Below are 21,343 nucleotides of genomic sequence, written 5' to 3' on the forward strand. Positions count from 1 at the left end.
TACCATAATATTTAATTGTAGATGTTATTTTGTTCAGTTTTCGATTCAAATGACTCCATATTATTTGGTATCATATCAATTAAAGGGCTTAATGTGTACATTTGTGTAGAGGGGGAAAACAAAGAAAGCACCGATAAAATATTGCAAACACACTGTTACATTCTTGAAAAATCACTTTTCATTTGCGCTTTCAGTTGACAAAAAGAACAAAGTATAACTGCCATAACGGTATCTACGATGGGTTTTTTTGGTCAATTATTTTACATATAAGTAATAAGTAAGCAATTTCCTTTTAAACGATACCAATAGTAAACAGGGTCACCAATAATCATACTTTAACCATTCGGCATTACGGCCAAAGAAAACTGATTTGTAATTCGGATAACTTAAAGGGGCTTGACAACAGATGGTCCCAAACTCGGCAACTACATTATTTCCACAAGACAAGCCTAGAATTACCAATACGAGCTAGTATGAGGTCGATAATACATCATTTTCCATGATTAAAATAATATTTTGTCGCTGTCTCAGCTAGGTTAACCCGTTTTAAAATAGCGCATAATGGTTTCCCAGTTTATAGTATGTATATTTGGCACGTGAAAGTCACGTGAGTAATACAGCTACATATATCGACGCTTTTTTAAATCAATAGGAATTTACGTGGTAGACAGACCCAGTAAATTCCGGAAAGGACAAAAAATACGCAAGATACATGTGTCGTAAGTGATGTGATTCACCAGTAAGTAAGATTCAATGCGTTGTACACAACAAAATCAATTTATGTAAGTTTTTGACAATTTTTATTTTTTCTTGCAACTGTAAAATCTGGTGTCTAGTCCCTTTAATACAAATAACAGTATTGCAAACTTCTATGAAGATCTTCAAATCAAACAATGACTGACTGCCTTACATACAAGATAAACAGATAAACATTTAAAACAAAGGGAACATTCAAACAGTTGTTTATTGCGATACAATCTCCGCTTATATCACACAGGCTTAAGGGATTAACCAAATAACCATCATTCTGATGGTCAAAGTTGGCAGGAAGTGGACCCTTAACATCAACACTCTATACAAAGGCTTATTAGAAATATATTGTAAGCACAAGCGATAGTTTTACGCTACTGTTCATATATTAAATTATTACTGAGTGAACTTCAGAACAATTCATGCATACTGTAAATATGATTCAATTATTTAAATTGTGATTAATTATGATTTAAATTAGTTTGTCTACGTTTATCCCCATGTACATGGCTGTTTATTCACATTATTGTGTCTAGGTATTAAGCATAACTCTGAACCATACAGTCGAACTAACAGCTGGATAACCTATACTTACAATGCGTTTGTGGTTTAACCTACCACATTTGCACTGTTTGGTAAACATTACGTCTCAAATATGAGAGAACACTAAACAGAGTGTAACTAATCCTATAGGTCGTCAACACATGTGTGAAAAATGCGACAAGCTATGGGTTTAATGATATGTATACAAGATACTAGGCGAGAGAATAATCATTTAAAGGTTCTCGTCCACATTTATACAAAGGAATAGTGGGGCTGTCGTAGGTGACAGTATCAGTAAGACTTGGAACACATATATTTTCTTTGATATTTTTAAACACAGCATTTACAAATGTGATTGTGTGTAAGACGCATACAAGCATGATACCATTACTTATGTTTAATTACTTGAAACTTTTGGTTAATTGGACAAGGGGTAAATACAGTCTTTGAAACGTTCTTATTACATACATATGATTAATATAAGATCTAAACATAAGTTTCTTTAGCATCTCTGATTTACCACCATCGCTGATATACATCAACTCAGATTTATCACCTATCATCATCTTATAATCATAACAATCTCTGATTATATCACCATTTCTGATTAATCATTTATCACCATCTCTGATTCATCACCGTCTCTGATTAAGCACCTATAAACATCTCTGATTCATCAACATCTCTGCTTTATCAGCATCTCTGATTTATCATCATCTCTAATTTGTCACTTTCTCTTATACATCACCATCTCTGATATACCACCATCTCTGATATACCACCATCTCTGATATACCACCATCTCTGATATACCACCATCTCTGATATACCACCATCTCTGATATACCACCATCTCTGATATACCACCATCTCTGATATACCACCATCTCTGATATACCACCATCTCTGATATACCACCATCTCTGATATATCACCATCTCTGATATATCACCGTCTCTGATATACCACCATCTCTGATATACCACCATCTCTGATATACCACCATCTCTGATATATCACCATCTCTGATATACCACCATCTCTGATATACCACCATCTCTGATATACCACCATCTCTGATATACCACCATCTCTGAAATACCACCATCTCTGATATACCACCATCTCTGATATACCACCATCTCTGATATACCACCATCTTTGATATACCACCGTCTCTGATATACCACCATCTCTGATATACCACCATCTCTGATATACCACCATCTCTGATATACCACCATCTCTGATATACCACCATCTCTGATATACCACCATCTCTGATATACCACCATCTTTGATATACCACCGTCTCTGATATACCACCATCTCTGATATACCACCATCTCTGATATACCACCATCTCTGATATACCACCATCTCATATACCACCATCTCTGATATACCACCATCTCTGAAATACCACCATCTCTGATATACCACCATCTCTGATATACCACCATCTCTGATATACCACCATCTCTGATATACCACCATCTTTGATTTACCCCATCTCTGATATACCACCATCTCTGATATACCAGCTTGTCTGATATATCCCCGTCTCTGATATACCACCATCTCTGATATACCACCATCTCTGATATACCACCATCTTTGATTTATCCCCATCTCTGATATACCACCATCTCTGATATACCAGCTTGTCTGATATATCCCCGTCTCTGATATACCACCATCTCTGATATACCACCATCTTTGATTTATCCCCATCTCTGATATACCAGCTTGTCTGATATATCCCTGTCTCCGATATACCACCATCTCTGATATACCTCCATCTCTGATATACCACCATCTCTGATATGATATACCACCATCTCTGATATACCAGCTTGTCTGATATATTCAAATCTTTGATATACCACCATCTCTGATATACCACCATCTCTGATATACCACCATCTCTGATATACCACCATCTCTGATTCATCACCAAATCTGTTTTATCACCATCTCCGATATGGCACCATCTCTAATTTATCACCATCTCCGATATAGCACCATCTCTAATTTATCACCATCTCTGATTTATCACCATCTCCGATATGGCACCATATCTAATTTATCACCATCTCTGATATATCACCAGCTCCGACTGATACTATGGGGGCAGTGGGTTGAATTCATTTTCCAAATAATAAGTGTGTGGTTCTTTTAAACTTCAGTTCAGATGCATTGAATTTCAACCATTTTTTGCCAAAGTCAATGGTTTCCTCAAATAGAAATCCTTCAGAAATTTTATACAGAGGTGTGAAGATAATATAAAAATATTTGTTCTTTAGCTTAAGAAAATCCATTTTATATAGATTTTCTATTAGCAGAATTATGACAGATAAGGGGATGGATGGGCTTAATAGAAATATCACCAAATGAAATGGCAAAGTTTTATATACATGTTTTTATTAGCTGTTTTATCATGACAAATAAGGGGACGGACGGAAAACCTAGAAAAATCATCAAATCAAATGGCAAAGAAAAAGTTGCAATTAATGTCATATCACAGCTTTATAAAAGCTTGTCTTTTTAACAATATAGTATTAAATAACAGAAACAAGGAACATAAATAGTAGAACAAACATCACATCATAAAGTTATACAATATGTAAATGATATACGGTAGCTAATGTTTTTATCACAGATCTTTATTAAAGAAGGATGGATACTTGACACCATGTGAAATGACACAATCAAACAAATAAGTGAATGAATTAATATTAAACTACCCACTAAAGTTAATCAGGACTTGGCAATGCTCAGCTATATTGTAATATTTTATAAAAACAGCTGTTTGATAACCAATTTCATCCCTTTACTCATACAAATAAACTTATTTGAATTTTAGATATGATTTACTCATAGTAACAAAATAACAAAAGGCAGGTTTAAAAGTTGAAATGCAAAACTGAACATTGTCATTCAATCTTAAATACCCTGAAAAACAACATGAGAGACTATAACTTCAATCTAAATCAAGAACATCTTCACCAAGCAACAGAGGTGTCAACAATCTCCAGCATAACATTTGCATTCAATTTTTTTTAAAAATATATAAAATGCACAAGTATCTAAAATCTTACATAAGAATTCAAAAATATAAATTTAGTGCACCTTAAAATTGAACATATTTCAAAATCAAGCATTCAGTTCTAAATCCAGTTAAGAGATAATCTAATTCCCCAAAATCAGTCAAAACTAATCAAAGTCTAATCCAACAATTAAGAAATCTAAATCCAGCATCTTTTAAATCCCAATATAACAAATATTAAATCTATTTGAAGCATAGGAAAATCAGGCTCCAGCATTGAAGAAATATATATCCAGTGTGATTCAAATCTAGATGCAGCATTAAAGAAATCTATATCCAATGTGATTCAGATCTAGATGCAGCATTAAAGAAATCTATATCCAATGTGATTCAGATCTAGATGCAGCATTAAAGAAATCTATATCCAATGTGATTCAGATCAGATGCAGCATTGAAGAAATATATATCCAGTGTGATTCAGATCTAGATGCAGCATTAAAGAAATCTATATCCAATGTGATTCAGATCTAGATGCAGCATTATAGAAATCTATATCCAATGTGATTCAGATCTAGATGCAGCATTAAAGAAATCTATATCCAATGTGATTCAGATCTAGATGCAGCATTAAAAAAATCTATATCCAATGTGATTCAGATCTAGATGCAGCATTAAAGAAATCTATATCCAGTGTGTTTCCGATCAGATGCAGCATTAAAGAAATCTATATCCAGTGTGTTTCCGATCAGATGCAGCATTGAAGAAATCTATATCCAGTGTGATTCAGATCTAGATGCAGCATTGAAGAAATCTAAGTCCAGCATTCATTTAATCTAAATTCAGCATTTATTAAATCTAAATTCAGCATTTATTAAATCTAAATTCAGCATTCATTAAATCTAAATTCAGCATTCATTAAATCTAAATTCAGCATTTATTAAATCTAGATCCAGCATTTATTAAATCTAAATCCAGCATTTATTAAATCTAAATTCAACATTTATTAAATCTAAATCCAGCATTTATTAACTCTAAATTCAGCATTTATTAAATCTAAATTCAGCATTCATTTAATCTAAATCTAGCATTTATTAAATCTAAATCCAGCATTTATTAAATCTTAATTCAGCATTCATTAAATTTAAATTCAGCATTTATTAAATCTAGATCCAGCATTCATTAAATCTAAATTCAGCATTTATTAAATCTAAACCCAGCATTAATTAAATCTAAATTCAGCATTTATTAAATCTAGATCCAGCATTTATTAAATCTAAATTCAGCATTAATGAATTTTAAATCCAGCATTTAATAAATCTACATCCAGCATTTATTAAATCTAATTCCAGCATTCATTAAATCCAAATCCAAGCATTCATTAAATCTAAATTCAGCATTTATTTAACCTAAATCCAGCATTCAATAAATCTCAATCCAGCATTCATTAAATCCAAATCCAGCATTCATTAAATCTAAATCCAGCATTAATTTAATATAAATCCAGCATATATAAAATCCAAATCCAGCATTAATTAGTCTAGATCCAGCATTTAAACTTGAAAAACTGCTGCATTTCTTGGTCATCTACAGATCGTCCATTCACGCCAGCGTACACTTGTCTTAGCGTCTCGTTCTTGAATTTCTCTTCAAGAATTTTGACATATTTCTCCAGGACTCCTGAAAAATTCAGAAAGGTGTCAAAGGCTTGCCATGTTGGGACTAAATTAAGAACAAGGACAAAAGCTGCCCCTTCTTTGTAACAAAAAAAAAATCTTCACCAAACACTCCATGCCATAAGAAACAGGTTTGTTTTACTCAAAGGTGCACAGATAGTTCTTATTTTACAGTATTTTACAGCATATAGATGTAAAAACAAGAATTTTACATAAAGATACTGTGATTTATTTTACTTTGAAGACATAATTGTACATGAAATGCACATATCATACATTTGTAATTACTTTAAAGCTGCACTCTCGCAGATTGACAGTTTTGAACCTTCTTTTATATTTTGTCTCAGGATCGCCTGATTTTGACATCAATGCCTTTAATTGAGTCATATAAGATAACTTGCAATATAACAGATCTCAATTGCTTGGAAAACTGCGAACTCATTTGTCTGAAAGCCTTAGTTATGCTTTTAGCTATAAAACATCGATTTTTTAATGTAAGTATGAAAAGCTGTGATCCGATCAGTTGTCAGCAGTCTTATTTCACAAGTTTCCAGCTTTTAACGCAAAAATTGGATCATTCCAAGACATAAAAAGTAAAAAAAGGTTGTTTAAAGGTCAATCTGTGAGAATGCAGCTTAAATACCCACCTAATCCTAGAATCTTCCCATACGTTATCATGTTGGTCAATCTGTGAGAATGCAGCTTAAATACCCACCTAATCCTAGAATCTTCCCATACGTTATCATGTTGGTCAATCTGTGAGAATGCAGCTTAAATACCCACCTAATCCTAGAATCTTCCCATACGTTATCATGTTGGTCAATCTGTGAGAATGCAGCTTAAATACCCACCTAATCCTAGAATCTTCCCATACGTTATCATGTTGGTCAATCTGTGAGAATGCAGCTTAAATACCCACCTAATCCTAGAATCTTCCCATACGTTATCATGTTGGTCAATCTGTGAGAATGCAGCTTAAATACCCACCTAATCCTAGAATCTTCCCATACGTTATCATGTTGGGCGTCGATCTGTGAGAATGCAGCTTAAATACCCACCTAATCCTAGAATCTTCCCATACGTTATCATGTTGGTCAATCTGTGAGAATGCAGCTTAAATACCCACCTAATCCTAGAATCTTCCCATACGTTATCATGTTGGTCAATCTGTGAGAATGCAGCTTAAATACCCACCTAATCCTAGAATCTTCCCATACGTTATCATGTTGGTAAATCTGTGAGAATGCAGCTTAAATACCCACCTAATCCTAGAATCTTCCCATACGTTATCATGTTGGGCGTCGATCTGTGAGAATGCAGCTTAAATACCCACCTAATCCTAGAATCTTCCCATACGTTATCATGTTGGTCAATCTGTGAGAATGCAGCTTAAATTCCCACCTAATCCTAGAATCTTCCCATACGTTATCATGTTGGGCGTCGATCTGTGAGAATGCAGCTTAAATACCCACCTAATCCTAGAATCTTCCCATACGTTATCATGTTGGTCAATCTGTGAGAATGCAGCTTAAATACCCACCTAATCCTAGAATCTTCCCATACGTTATCATGTTGGGCGTCAATCTGGGATCATCATATTTTTCGGCCTTAATCAGCAAGCGCACAATATCACCAAATATGTAGGCATCGTCAAACGACGGGTTTTCAGGGACAGGAAACTTGCAATACACATCGACTGCCCCCAGCGGGTCTGTCTTGAGCAACATATCAGCCATCTCAATGTACGAATCATGAACCTGGTGGAAAGATAAAATGAAAAGTTGCAAACTAGGGCTTGTTGACAGATAGTACACTCGCAAAAAAACTGTCATTTAATTTCTTAGGGTCAACTGTGTACATAGCAGGGATTAGAAGGACCGTACATTGTCTTGTTGGCAACGCACCAGCTCTATCGTGTATTTGGTGATTTTTTTACTTTTTTTGTCTTTTTTTTTTTATTACTAGAGGAGTGATTTAGTACAATAGTACGGTAGTGATCAGGTACTCGGATGATCGATCAAGTACTTGAGCACTCTAGTACTTGTTTTCATCCCTAATGAAAACCAATGTATAGAATGAGGAAATTACTAGTAGCTGCTGGAAGAAGATTTCCAACTTAATATCAACTGAAATCTATACATGAAAACATTTCCCTTGAAATACAAAATTGTACTGATCAGTTATCATTATCTGTACAATAACATTGTATGTTGATGAATTTGCATTTTCTAAAGTGTTCATGGAGATTATATTTGAAAATGAATGTACATGTACAGCATAAATAAACATGTTTAGAATACAACCTTTTAAGAAGAAAGACACATTTTAGAGAATGTTTATCAAAGAATACCATACATCTGACCAGTCAATGAACTTATAAGTAGATCTTATGTATTATATTGAAGATGATATGTCATTAAATTAAATTGATCTGATTTAAAACCACTGCAAATGTAATTTGTAAACCATTTATTCAGGGTTACCAGAATAACGCAAATTAAGTGTAACATTGATATTGTGGATTTATCAACCTTGAGGAAGAAAAGAGAAAAGATGGGTCTAAATTACAATATAAAAATTATTAACTTGTGTATTTAATGGTATTTAATGGTAATGTTTCCGAATTGCTATAGGTAAATTAACATTTATTATATTAATATAAACATACATGCATTGTGTGTAATAAATTGACAATGGAAAAACAATGGATAATTGAATTCTTAGCTTTGAATTACATAATTATCAGTTAGAAAATACACTTAATTTGGTCTTAACTTTATACCCATCATTTTAACCTAGCTCATTTAAGGATGCATAAGTACAACAAAATCAAAATAAAGGGCACAGTTGGTTTTCTCAGAAAAAAAAATATTACAACCAAAAATCGTAATATATATATTATTCATTTCGTAAATAATATATTTCTCATATTATACTGTGTATAGGACGCACTTTTTAACCCAAGAATGTTGAAAAAAAAATTGCCCTTGTCCTGTCTATACTATTAGGTTTTGAATAAAAAAAATTATGGAATCCAAGAAATCCAGTTATATAAGAAAAGTCAAACATGTTGCATAATAACTGAAGGTATTTTGGCAAACGCGAGTAAAAATAACAGACAAATTAGCTTAGAACTGAATAGCTGTGATAAGATAAAATGCCCCTGCCAGAAAAAAAACCTAACATAAGCCCAACTTTACCTCAGGTGACATGGTGATGACCTCATTGTAGAATCTTTTTGCATCTTGCACCTCATTGGCTGATTTGTGTGCCCTGGCGAGCCCTAGACGGGGCAGGTAAGACTTCCTGTTGATTGGTGCAGGGCCCAGATTGGACGCGACAGGCTTTGAGGCATCCACTTTTGGAACCTCGGCCTTTGGTTCCTCTTTTGGAGCTACAAACAGTGCTCAACGATATAAAACACTAATAAACTAAACAATTAAAAAACCCAAAAAGACTGAATATGATATGAAGTGTAATGGATAAAACTCTCTTCTGTATATAGATCGCTTTTAGTTCTATTTTAAGTGATATAAATTTCATGACTATTGATCAAAACACATAAGATATCAAAACCCTGATGTGATTTTTAAAAAAAACATCAAACAAATTGTTTTAATACTAGTAACCGACTACATTGGTTTGGACTCTCTCAACTTGCAAGGGACCTATGACATACTACATGAAGGTGTCTAGATCATGCAAGATCAATGACGTCTGCTGTGGTCGCTCTGCTCATGTTGAACATTTACAACAACATCCATGACACGAAAGATGCAACAAAACCTAGACACATTTTATAGGTAGAGATCAGCTTAAGATAATGAATTATCAATGTTTTTAGTATTTAATAAATACTTCTAATAGAAAATGAAAGGCAATCAGAAAAGTTTAAAATATATATTTGGTCTCACCTTCAGCAGGGGCTGGTCCCTTTGCCCCAGGTTTTGCTGCAGCACCTCCTCGTCCTGCTGGTGCTCCACGAGCTGCAGGGGCCTGTAATACAATAGGGGCTTGACTTAACTTATGCCATACAGTAAAAAAGGTGTAAATAAATCATGTCGGAGCATTCTACCAGTCATTGAAATTATACTATTAGATGTATACTTTTAGATGAAAAAGCCTGAATACTTTTGCTTGGCATCAAATATTTTAACAAGCCCTGCTATATCAAATTCAGAATTTGAGCACGCACAAAGGACATTTTACCAGTGCAGGGCTTGCCGGCTTGTATTAATTTCGACCACCATTCTACTACTGACATTTTTGAACCTCAGAAGGTAACATGTGATTTATGTTAAAAGCATCAATATCAAATATTGAATTGTATATCTTGACTGTCAAAGAAATTAATATGTGTGATAAACAAGCCGGAATTCTTACACAAGTGCATTGCCTTTACTATTTTAACAAGCAACGCTAAAAAGAATCCCAAAATTGAGCATACACCAGAAGCCCTCTACCAGGACAGGGCTTGCTGTTTTATGCTAATTTCGATCACTGTTTCTAACTTATTTGCCCCGATCACTGTTTTTCGATAAGAGTTATTTGCCCTATCACCAACCTTAGCAGGTGCTCCCCTAGCTGCAGGTGTTGCCTTTGCCCCGCCCCTTGCAGCAGCTGTAAACACAAGAGAATGTTTTAATCTGAAAAGGCCATTGTCAACTTCTTTTAAAATCTTTAACCAATAGTACAAGGCTGTGCTACATAATTTAGGTCTCCGTGAGCCATAATTTAATGTTAAAGGGGACATATATTTGTCTAACTTGCTTGAATAAAACAGATTTCAGTATGTTTTTGAGTATAAAATACTCAAGTAATCATTGCCCTTTGACAAAACATAAAACACAATGTTTTGTGATTATTTTTATGTTGAGTATATTTTTGTATTCAAAACAACCTAAAGCCCTTTTTTAGAACGTCACAACTGCTTACCTCCGCCCCTTGTCGGAGCTGGAGCAGGTGTTCCCCGACCCCTAGCAGCCCCTGCAGGTGCCCCCCTACCAGCAGCCCCTCCCCGTCCAGCTGGGGCCCCAGGTTTGACCCCTGGAGCACCCTTTCCTGGGGCTGACTTGGCCTCTTCGGCTTTTCTCTTTTCTTCCTCAAGTTTGACCTTTGTCTGCCACCATTGTTGACCTGCAAGAGTTACAAACAAGAGGGCCAAATGGCCCTGAATCGCTCACCTGTCATATATTGCACATTCTTCCATTATATACAAATATTGAAAACCTAAGCCTATGAACACGGGGCGTGGCCAATTTTGACCCCAGGGCTAAAGTTTGAACAATCTTAATAGTGGTCCGATAAACGATGCTTCATACCAAATATCTAAGGCCTTCGCCTTTTGGTTTCGGAGAAGAAGATTACTTACGTTTTCATCATATACATATATAAGGAAACCCATGACCGCCCGGGTGGGGCCATTTTTTGACCCCAGAGCCAAAGATTGAACAATATTGGTACAAGTCAACTAGATGGTATATCATGCCAAATATCTAAGCTCTAGTCCAAGTAAGTTCAGAGGAGAAGATTTTTGAAGTTTTAACTATAAACATATAGAGAAAACCCATGACCCCCCGGGGCGGGGCCAATTTTGAACAATCTTTGTAGAGGTCCACTAGACGATGAATCATGCCAAATATCTAAGCTCTAAGCAACGTAAGTTCAGAAGAGATTTTTGATTTTATTTACTATAAACATATAGAGAAAACCCATGACCCCCCGGGGCGGGGCCAATTTTGACCCAAAGGCCATAATTTGAACAATCTTTGTAGAGGTCCACTAGACGATGAATCATGCCAAATATCTAAGCTCTAGTCCAAGTAAGTTAAGAGGAGAAGATTTTTTAAGTTTTCACTATAAACATATAGAGAAAATCCATGACCCCCGGGGCGGGGCCAATTTTGACCCAAGGGCCATAATTTGAACAAACTTTGTAGAGGTCCACTAGACGATGAATCATGCCAAATATCTAAGCTCTAGGCCAAGTAAGTTCAGAGGAGAAGATTTTTTAAGGTTTTCACTATAAACATATAGAGAAAACCCATGACCCCTCGGGGCAGCGCCAATTTTGACCCAAAGGCCAAAATTTGAACAAACTTTGTAGAGGTCCACTAGACGATGAATCATGCCAAATATCTAAGCTCTAGTCCAAGTAAGTTAAGAGGAGAAGATTTTTGAAGTTTTAACTATAAACATATCAAGTATACCCATGACCCCCGGGGCGGGGCCAATTTTGACCCCAAGGCCATAATTTGAACAATCTTTGTAAAGGTCCACTAGACAATGAATCATGCCAAATATCTAAGCTCTAGTCCAAGTAAGTTCAGAGGAGAAGATTTTTGAAGTTTTAACTATAAACTTATAGAGAATACCCATGACCCCCCGGGACGGGGCCAACTTTGACCCCAGGGCCATAATTTGAACAAACTTTGTAGAGGTCCACTAGACGATGAACCATGCCAAATATCTAAGCTCTAGGCCAAGTAAGTTCAGAGGAGAAGATTTTTTAAGGTTTTCACTATAAACATATAGAGAAAACCCATGACCCCCCGGGTCGGGGCCAATTTTGACCCAAGGGCCATAATTTGAACAAACTTTGTAGAGGTCCACTAGACGATGAACCATGCCAAATATCTAAGCTCTAGGCCAAGTAAGTTCAGAGGAGAAGATTTTTGAAGTTTTCACTATAAACATATAGAGAAAACCCATGACCCCCCGGGGCGGGGCCAATTTTGACCCCAGGGCCATAATTTGAACAAACTTTGTAAAGGTCCACTAGACGATGAATCATGCCAAATATCTAAGCTCTAGGCCAAGTAAGTTCAGAGGAGAAGATTTTTTAAGTTTTCACTATAAACATATAGAGAAAACCCATGACCCCCGGGACGTGGCCAATTTTGACCCCAGGGCCATAATTTGAACAATCTTGGTAGAGGACCATTTGGTGATCCTACCTACCATATATCAACGGCCTAAGCCTTGTGGTTTGGGAGAAGAAGATTTTTAAAGTTTTTCCTTTTGGTTGCCATGGCAACCAGAGTTCTGTATGGAATTGAATTCTTTGAACAACTTTGATAGAAGACAACCCAAGGAACCTATGAAGTTTTATTAATATTGGCCTAGCGGTTAAGGAGGAGATGTCTTTTAAGTAAATTGTTGACGGACGACGCACGCCGCACGACGGACAAAAGGCGATCACAAAAGCTCACCATGTCACAAAGTGACAGGTGAGCTAAAAAGGCAATTTTATAAAAAAAAATCTAAAAAGATATTATTATAAATTGGAAATAAAATTTAGTAGAATTACGTATGGTTATGTAAATCAATAATAAATCCAAAAATATTTATATAATGTGATTGTAAGTCTTAATAAGAACAATTAATATCTGCCATAAATAGAATGATACAAGAAAATCCAAATAGACATTATTTAAGAGTCGGTAGTTGCACTTGCAAAATGATAATAATATTTATCAGATATATGAAACAGCTGAAAGTTCTCAAACACAGACATTTATGTTCAAATATCACCGGTAAATAAAAATAATTGACCTAGTGACCTAGTTTTTGACCTGGGTTGACCCAATATGGAACTTGACCTAGCTTATGTTAAGATGATCATTCTGACCAAGTTTCATTAAGATAAGGCTAAAATTGTGACCTCTATTTTGTTCACAAGGTTTTTCTAATAATTGACCTAGTGACCTAGTTATTGACTGTGTATGACCCAATATCGAACTTGACCCAGATTTTATAGAGATGATCATTCTGACAAAGTTGCATTAAGATTAGCCTAAAATTGTGACCTCTATTGTGTTCACAAGGTTTTTGTACTAATTGACCTAGTGACCTAGTTATTGACCGCAGATGACCCAATATCGAACTTGACCTAGATTTTATAGAGATGATCATTCTGACCAAGTTGCATTGAGATTAGGCTAAAATTGTGATCTCTATTGTGTTCACAAGGTTTTTGTAATAATTGACCTAGTGACCTAGTTATTGACCGTGAATGACCCAATATCAAACTTGACCTACATTTTATAGCGATGATCATTCTGACCAAGTTGCATTGAGATTAGGCTAAAATTGTGACCTCTATTGTGTTCACAAGGTTTTTCTACTAATTGACCTAGTGACCTAGTTATTGACCGCGGATGACCCAATATCGAACTTGACCTAGATTTTATAGAGATGATCATTCTGACAAAGTTGCATTGAAATTAGGCTAAAATTGTGACCTCTAATGTGTTCACAAGGTATTTCTACTAATTGACCTACTGACCTAGTTTTTGACCCCAGATGACCCAATATCGAACTTGACCTAGATTTCATAGAGATGATCAGTCTGACCAAGTTTCATAAAGATTAGGTCAAAATTGTGACCTCTGTTGTGTTCACAAGGTTTTTCTAATAATTGACCTAGTGACCTAGTTATTGACTGCGGATGACCCAATATCGAACTTGACCTAGATTTTATAGAGATGATTATTCTGACCAACTTGCATTGAGATTAGGCTAAAATTGTGACCTCTATTGTGTTCACAAGGTTTTTCTACTAATTGACCTAGTGACCTAGTTTTTGACCTGGGTTGACCCAATATGGAACTTGACCTAGCTTATGTTAAGATGATCATTCTGACCAAGTTTCATTAAGATAAGGCTAAAATTGTGACCTCTATTTTGTTCACAAGGTTTTTCTAATAATTGACCTAGTGACCTAGTTATTGACTGCGTATGACCCAATATCGAACTTGACCCAGATTTTATAGAGATGATCATTCTGACCAAGTTGCATTAAGATTAGCCTAAAATTGTGACCTCTATTGTGTTCACAAGGTTTTTGTACTAATTGACCTAGTGACCTAGTTATTGACCGGGGATGACCCAATATCAAACTTGACCTAGATTTTATAAGGATGATCATTCTGACCAAGTTGCATTGAGATTAGGCTAAAATTGTGACCTCTATTGTGTTCACAAGGTTTTTGTACTAATTGACCTAGTGACCTAGTTATTGACCGTGAATGACCCAATATCAAACTTGACCTACATTTTACAGCGATGATCATTCTGACCAATTTGCATTGAGATTAGGCTAAAATTGTGACCTCTATTGTGTTCACAAGGTTTTTCTACTAATTGACCTAGTGACCTAGTTATTGACCGCGGATGACCCAATATCGAACTTGACCTAGATTTTACAGCGATGATCATTCTGACCAATTTGCATTGAGATTAGGCTAAAATTGTGACCTCTATTGTGTTCACAAGGTTTTTCTACTAATTGACCTAGTGACCTAGTTATTGACCGCGGATGACCCAATATCGAACTTGACCTAGATTTTATAGAGATGATCATTCTGACAAAGTTGCATTGAGATAAGGCTAAAATTGTGACCTCTAATGTGTTCACAAGGTATTTCTACTAATTGACCTACTGACCTAGTTTTTGACCCCAGATGACCCAATATCGAACTTGACCTAGATTTCATAGAGATGATCAGTCTGACCAAGTTTCATAAAGATTAGGTCAAAATTGTGACCTCTGTTGTGTTCACAAGGTTTTTCTAATAATTGACCTAGTGACCTAGTTATTGACTGCGGATGACCCAATATCGAACTTGACCTAGATTTTATAGAGATGATTATTCTGACCAAGTTGCATTGAGATTAGGCTAAAATTGTGACCTCTTTTGTGTTCACAAGGTTTTTCTACTAATTGACCTAGTGACCTAGTTGTTGACCGCGGATGACCCAATATCGAACTTGACCTACATTTTATAGAGATGATCATTCTGACCAAGTTGCATTGAGATTAGGCTAAAATTGTGACCTCTATTGTGTTCACAAGGTTTTTCTACTAATTGACCTAGTGACCTAGTTATTGACCCCAGATGACCCAATATCGAACTTGACCTAGATTTTATAGAGATGATCAGTCTGACCAAGTTTCATAAAGATTAGGTCAAAATTGTGACCTCTATTGTGTTCACAAGCAATTGTGAACGGACGGACGGACGGACGGACGGACGGACGGACGGACGACGGACGAAGAGTGATCACAAAAGCTCACCTTGTCACTACGTGACAGGTGAGCTAAAAAGACTTAATAACCAAATAACTGTGTGTTAGAAATACACCTATTTTGAATTATAAATGTCTACCATGGCATGTATTTCATACCTAATAAATATTTGAAACCTGTCAAATTTTATTGGGCTTTTTTTTTCATGTTGTACTATTTTTTTTGAACAAGATAATTACTTCGGCTTGTTGAATGTGAATGGTTTTTAGCATAGCCAGCATTAACTTAAAAACATCCTCTCTTTTTTCTCAAGAATACAGCTTTCCATTTTCTTATTGTAAACATTGAGTGGAATTGTACATAATACAAAATTGACAAACAATTGATCTTTATTAATGTTTATGACATATACCCATATTGACTATTGTGGTTTATTCATATTTTTTCTTATAGCTATTTTTCACATCTGACAAATACAGTGATGTGATTGACTTGACAATTGGAGGGCTGAAACCATTTATGGGGCGCTCTTGGGGGTCAAAAGCACATTGCTGCAGAAGAAAAACTTTTGGAAAAGAAAGACTTTTAAGAAGCTCTTTTGAGGGCTATCCTGACTTCAAATTTTTAGCAAACTGGAATATCAACTCATATAACCAAATGCAACCAAATAACTTTTTAAAACAACTAATTTATTTGTTTTGTTTTTTTGGGGGGGAGGAGGTGGTGGATGGAGGGGTCCCTGGGGCCATTGTATCCACGGATTTCCACGAATCCGCGGACAAATCACATCTCTGAAATACTCCAACAAGGGAACCATAATTACTGTTTATCTGCAACTACTTTTGGCCTATTGGGAAAAGGATGTATATTCTGAATAGCTTTATTGACACTCAATGCTGTTATTTCTGCTTAGATCTTAACCTAAAACTCTTAAAATCATTAAGAACAATATACTTATATCTGCGAAATTACTGCAACACATTCTCACAAGACATGACCAACAGGAAATTTAAATAAGCACTCGTCATTTAAAATTAAGTGAACACTTTGATACTATCATAAGTTTTGTATCATTTCCTCGAGTGTAATTACTTAAAATTAGTTGTTTATCACAATTTCATGACTTAATTGAATGCATTAAGTCCAAACACTCAGACCAATTAAATAGGCACATAGAATATTTCATATTGAATTCACATGGTAGGTCAATATCATTAAAGCCTTATACGTAAAATAAAGCTTTAAAGTTAATTGTGCGGGTTGTTTATTGTGTGATTGTTTTACTCCAAACAACTAGTTTAAACATTATGTATTTTACCACGATTGTGAAGAAAGTTATGATAACTTACATGTATACTAAGTCACTCTCGTTGGTAAGATTTTGCAAGAGAGTGTGGTCTTGGGCTGTGGGGGGAAACCAGAGTACCCTAAGAATACCCACTTGCCGGCTTGGTGACCAACTACCAAACTTACATGCGCCCAGGCCGGGAAACGAACCTGGGTTGCCTTGGTGACAAGGGAGTGTGCTTACCACTGCGCTAACTGGACAAACCTCCAAACAACTTTCACACATGTATGTGATTATAAGTAATAGGATGTAAGAAATATAAGGAAAGTAAGCAAGCTTAAGTCAGCCTACAAATCAACATAACAAAGAGATAATACAAATAATTTCCAATCACTATAGCAGCTGTATACATAAACTGAGGGTTGAAAAACAAGCAGATCATACAAGGCCAGTATTTACAAAACATTTTAAGTCAATCCTAACTTCAGTCATTTTCTTCAGTTAAGTCTCTAACAGGTCATATGGTGTAATAACTTTAAAATATCTAAAATACTTTATTTTCATAAATTCTATGTAATTTACATACTTTTATGTTTAAAACACTTGTATTTTTCTGAAAATTTCACTATGAAAATTTTAAGAAAATCAACTTAAGTTAAGAAATGATTAAAGATGTTTCATAAAACTGCGCTCGCTCGAGGACGCCAGGGTCCGAGCTAAAACAGTCATCTGATGTTTTGAATGACCCAAATTTCAATTTTAGTCTGTTATGAAATGTCTTGCAATGTATTTAAATTTGAAGTCGTCATACCGATTGTTTACTTCGGCACCAATTATGTATTGGGATTGGGAAATCCCTCGTATGTTTAAAGGCTAGACTTAATGTGGAAATGTAAAATAAAAGCTAATAAATGAATAAAAAACAAATTTAATTTTACAAAATATAACACTTATTCTAAACAAGCAACATTGAAATATGACAGTGCATATTATGGCATCAGTCAGTTTTAAGTTTCACAAAATCAAGGATGGATAAGTGACGCATCTTGTCTGTCTCGTGTAACCTATTACACATTTCTCACAATTAATGTCTCGTCATTAACTTCTAACATGTATCCTCTTAAATGCCCTTATAAAGTTACAGTGGTCATTCATAAACGGTGATAATCGGCTTTTCACACATTATCAAATTTTCCTTTCATCTGTCATGATTGTAATTTTTACAATTGTGAAAACTGTAACACCTGGCCATTGTTTGTTTTAAAATATGCTTTTAGAAAATGTGTGAAATTATGACCTCGAGCGAATCATAAGGTATGATTTGTGTATTTGGGACCGGAATTTGGTCCCGACTCCTCGACTTACTTAGGTTTCAATCCAGCGTAAGTATACTGTATATGAAAATAGTAGGAATAATGGTCGGGATTTAGCATAGACCGTGACCCACTGCCAGTTCCAAAAACTGCAGTTTTACTATATCACTTTTCTGCAGCAATTCCAAACAAGATAATCCCAAACAGATGTTATCACTTATCACTCAAGTCTATCAAGGGGCATAACTCAACAATCAGTAACAACAGAGTATTGGTTACTTCTACATATGTGTACCAACTTTCATATCTAGTCCACCTAAATGGCCGTCAATGAGTCTTTCGACGATTTTTTTTACTATGGCAGACTCAAGACATGGATACATAAGAAATGTCAAAATAAAAAAAAAGTATCCCTGATCGCTCATATTGTAGCTAGTTCCATGTCCATACCTTACTTTTTGATGCATGGTCAGGGGAAAGGCTTTGCTCTTCAAAGCCATTTTATTTTAAGCTATTGCAATACTGGACTTTTCCTTGACCGGCCCAAGGCAAAATTGTATTTTGTTCAATGTTAGTGTATATTCATAAAATTCATAGCTCACCTTTAACACTTTCTGGAATATCTCCCGATGCAGGTTTTCCCTCCAGGTCAATAGATGCTTGGAATGATGATTTCACATCACCCAGAAGCTTGTTTGCCTCCTCTCCCGGGGGCGTGTTCTCAAAGCGTGAAAACTGTGAGGTGCCCAGCAGGTAGAGGGAGTGACTAGAACAGGGCGTGATCTGAATTAGTTGCTGACACGTCTGCAAGGAAAATCAAGGCATTTAAATTGGAATTAGCATTTCCTAAATTTAAATAAAAGCTAAAAGTCCAATGGTTAAAACGAGTACACAAAAAATGAAATTTCATTTGCCTACAGTCCACATGAAATAGAAATTTTATACAGGCACCCTAGAAATGTGAGCAATATAAGTCTTGGTGAACCGTGATATTTAGAAAACAACAGACATTTGCTAGGTTAGAATTAATTTTATTTATCAAAATCTTACCGTGTAATTTATCATGTAAGGTCATCTTTCCACTTTTTGGTATACACATCTCAATTGTTTTTATATTCTATTTTATAAGAATTTAATTAATCAAACTTCAACCCAGCAGTAAATCAACAGTTACAGTATAAGAAATTTGATTACATACGTCAACATGTAGATGTTGCAAGTAATACGCCTATATCTAATCTGAAATGTATTTTGTTTGAGTGAACATCCATACCTTTTCCTGTAAAGCCAACAGCTGATCATTCTGAGGAATTGTTGAGTGAAATATGAGAGCAGACAGACGCTGGCAACGCTGGACAATCAGTTTCTCGTTGCCGGCCTGGCTGGAGGCTAGAATATCGAGGAGGTTGGCATGGGCATCCAGAATCACCCACTCCAGCTGTTTGTACATGTCACCTCGAGATATGAAGGGAAGCATCTGGGTTGCCAGAAGGGCCGCACTTGAATCAAAGCACTTTCGTTAAGAAACAAATGGGCATTGAAATAATTATCATGAAAAAAAAGGGCTCATCTTATTGTTTTCATGCCGATGCACAAAATTTTACCAAAGATAAATAAAAGTATTTTGTGGCCATATTGGCTTCGTCTTCTTCAATTGACATACTTATAAATGAAGGCAATGAGATGTTAACTCTTATAATTTATACCTCTGAGCTCATTCTAGAGGTGTTTCTTAGGATTATTTTGCAAATCTATTGTAACCGAATAATACTTAATGATCAGTCATAGGTGCACAGAATGTCACATGAACCCTCAGGTTTTGACACAGATCTAAGGCAGGCAGGTTGGGAATGAAATGTGTTCATTATCATATTCAATCTATTCAAAATCCAAGCCAAGTATGTTTCCTATATAAATATTAAACTGTTTGTGTCTCTGTCACACCTAGCTACTCAGGCGAGCTATAATGTTAAGTTCAGACTGTCACTTTAAATTATTCTTGCTGAGTGACAAAAATTGACAACCAACAATACAAACTCTTAAAATACATTAATTTTTTTTATATATGTTTATTTCTATATAATTATGTTCATTTTCACCTTACTTGTGAAAGATGTCCTGAGGAGACATGGCATCTTTAATGTCAGTGTTTTTTTGCAGAAGTCTTCCTAACTGGATAAAGCCTCGCATAAGATGAACGTTGGTTGGCTGCATGAGGTTTTCTGCTCGAAGGATGGGCTCTATGTAGCTGTAATAGATTGGTTTTACATCAATAGTAATGAAATTTATCTCAAAGAGATTAGGCTTTTTCGTGTAGTTTCTTTCAATTAAAAATGCTACTAGCCAAACATACTATGAAAAGGTAGTTCATAAACAACCAAAGGAAATATTTTAATAATTTATTCAAGAAGAATAATGCGAAGTAGTGTTATTTTAGCAATAATAAAGACTTACTGTTTTAAATTAAATGCTCATGCTTTGAAAACACTTGTACAATACTATAGTTATCATTAAACCTATAGCCTCAATGTGTGAAAAACAGCAGGGAGCACAGACGATACTGGACACAAAACACATCCAAAGCTTAATTCCTGTCGATGGAAATGACAAAAATTAAGAAATGACATCACGAGGTACTGTATATGCTGTTATGGCCACTGGTCAAATATTTTGCGAAGTGAAAGTTTTGATTTGCAA

At 35.3% G+C, this 21,343-nt stretch overlaps 1 protein-coding gene across 1 annotated transcript in view; it reads right to left on the bottom strand.

Annotated features, from left to right (window-relative positions):
• Positions 1-3,697: 3,697 nt before the first annotated feature.
• LOC128208997 (uncharacterized) overlaps positions 3,698-21,343 on the bottom strand; it is a 32,509-nt gene continuing 14,863 nt past the window's right edge. The window contains exons 12-20 of the mRNA XM_052912783.1: positions 20,751-20,894; positions 19,920-20,145; positions 19,249-19,450; positions 10,951-11,151; positions 10,580-10,635; positions 9,930-10,011; positions 9,216-9,409; positions 7,556-7,772; positions 3,698-6,019 (exon numbers count right to left, since the gene is read on the bottom strand). Of these exons, the coding sequence (XP_052768743.1) occupies positions 5,880-6,019; positions 7,556-7,772; positions 9,216-9,409; positions 9,930-10,011; positions 10,580-10,635; positions 10,951-11,151; positions 19,249-19,450; positions 19,920-20,145; positions 20,751-20,894 (1,462 nt within the window). The 3' untranslated portion in view covers positions 3,698-5,879. The remainder of the gene's footprint in view (positions 6,020-7,555; positions 7,773-9,215; positions 9,410-9,929; positions 10,012-10,579; positions 10,636-10,950; positions 11,152-19,248; positions 19,451-19,919; positions 20,146-20,750; positions 20,895-21,343) is intronic.

This window comes from Mya arenaria, chromosome 11 (assembly GCF_026914265.1).
Source record: "Mya arenaria isolate MELC-2E11 chromosome 11, ASM2691426v1".
Lineage (NCBI taxonomy): Eukaryota > Metazoa > Mollusca > Bivalvia > Myida > Myidae > Mya > Mya arenaria.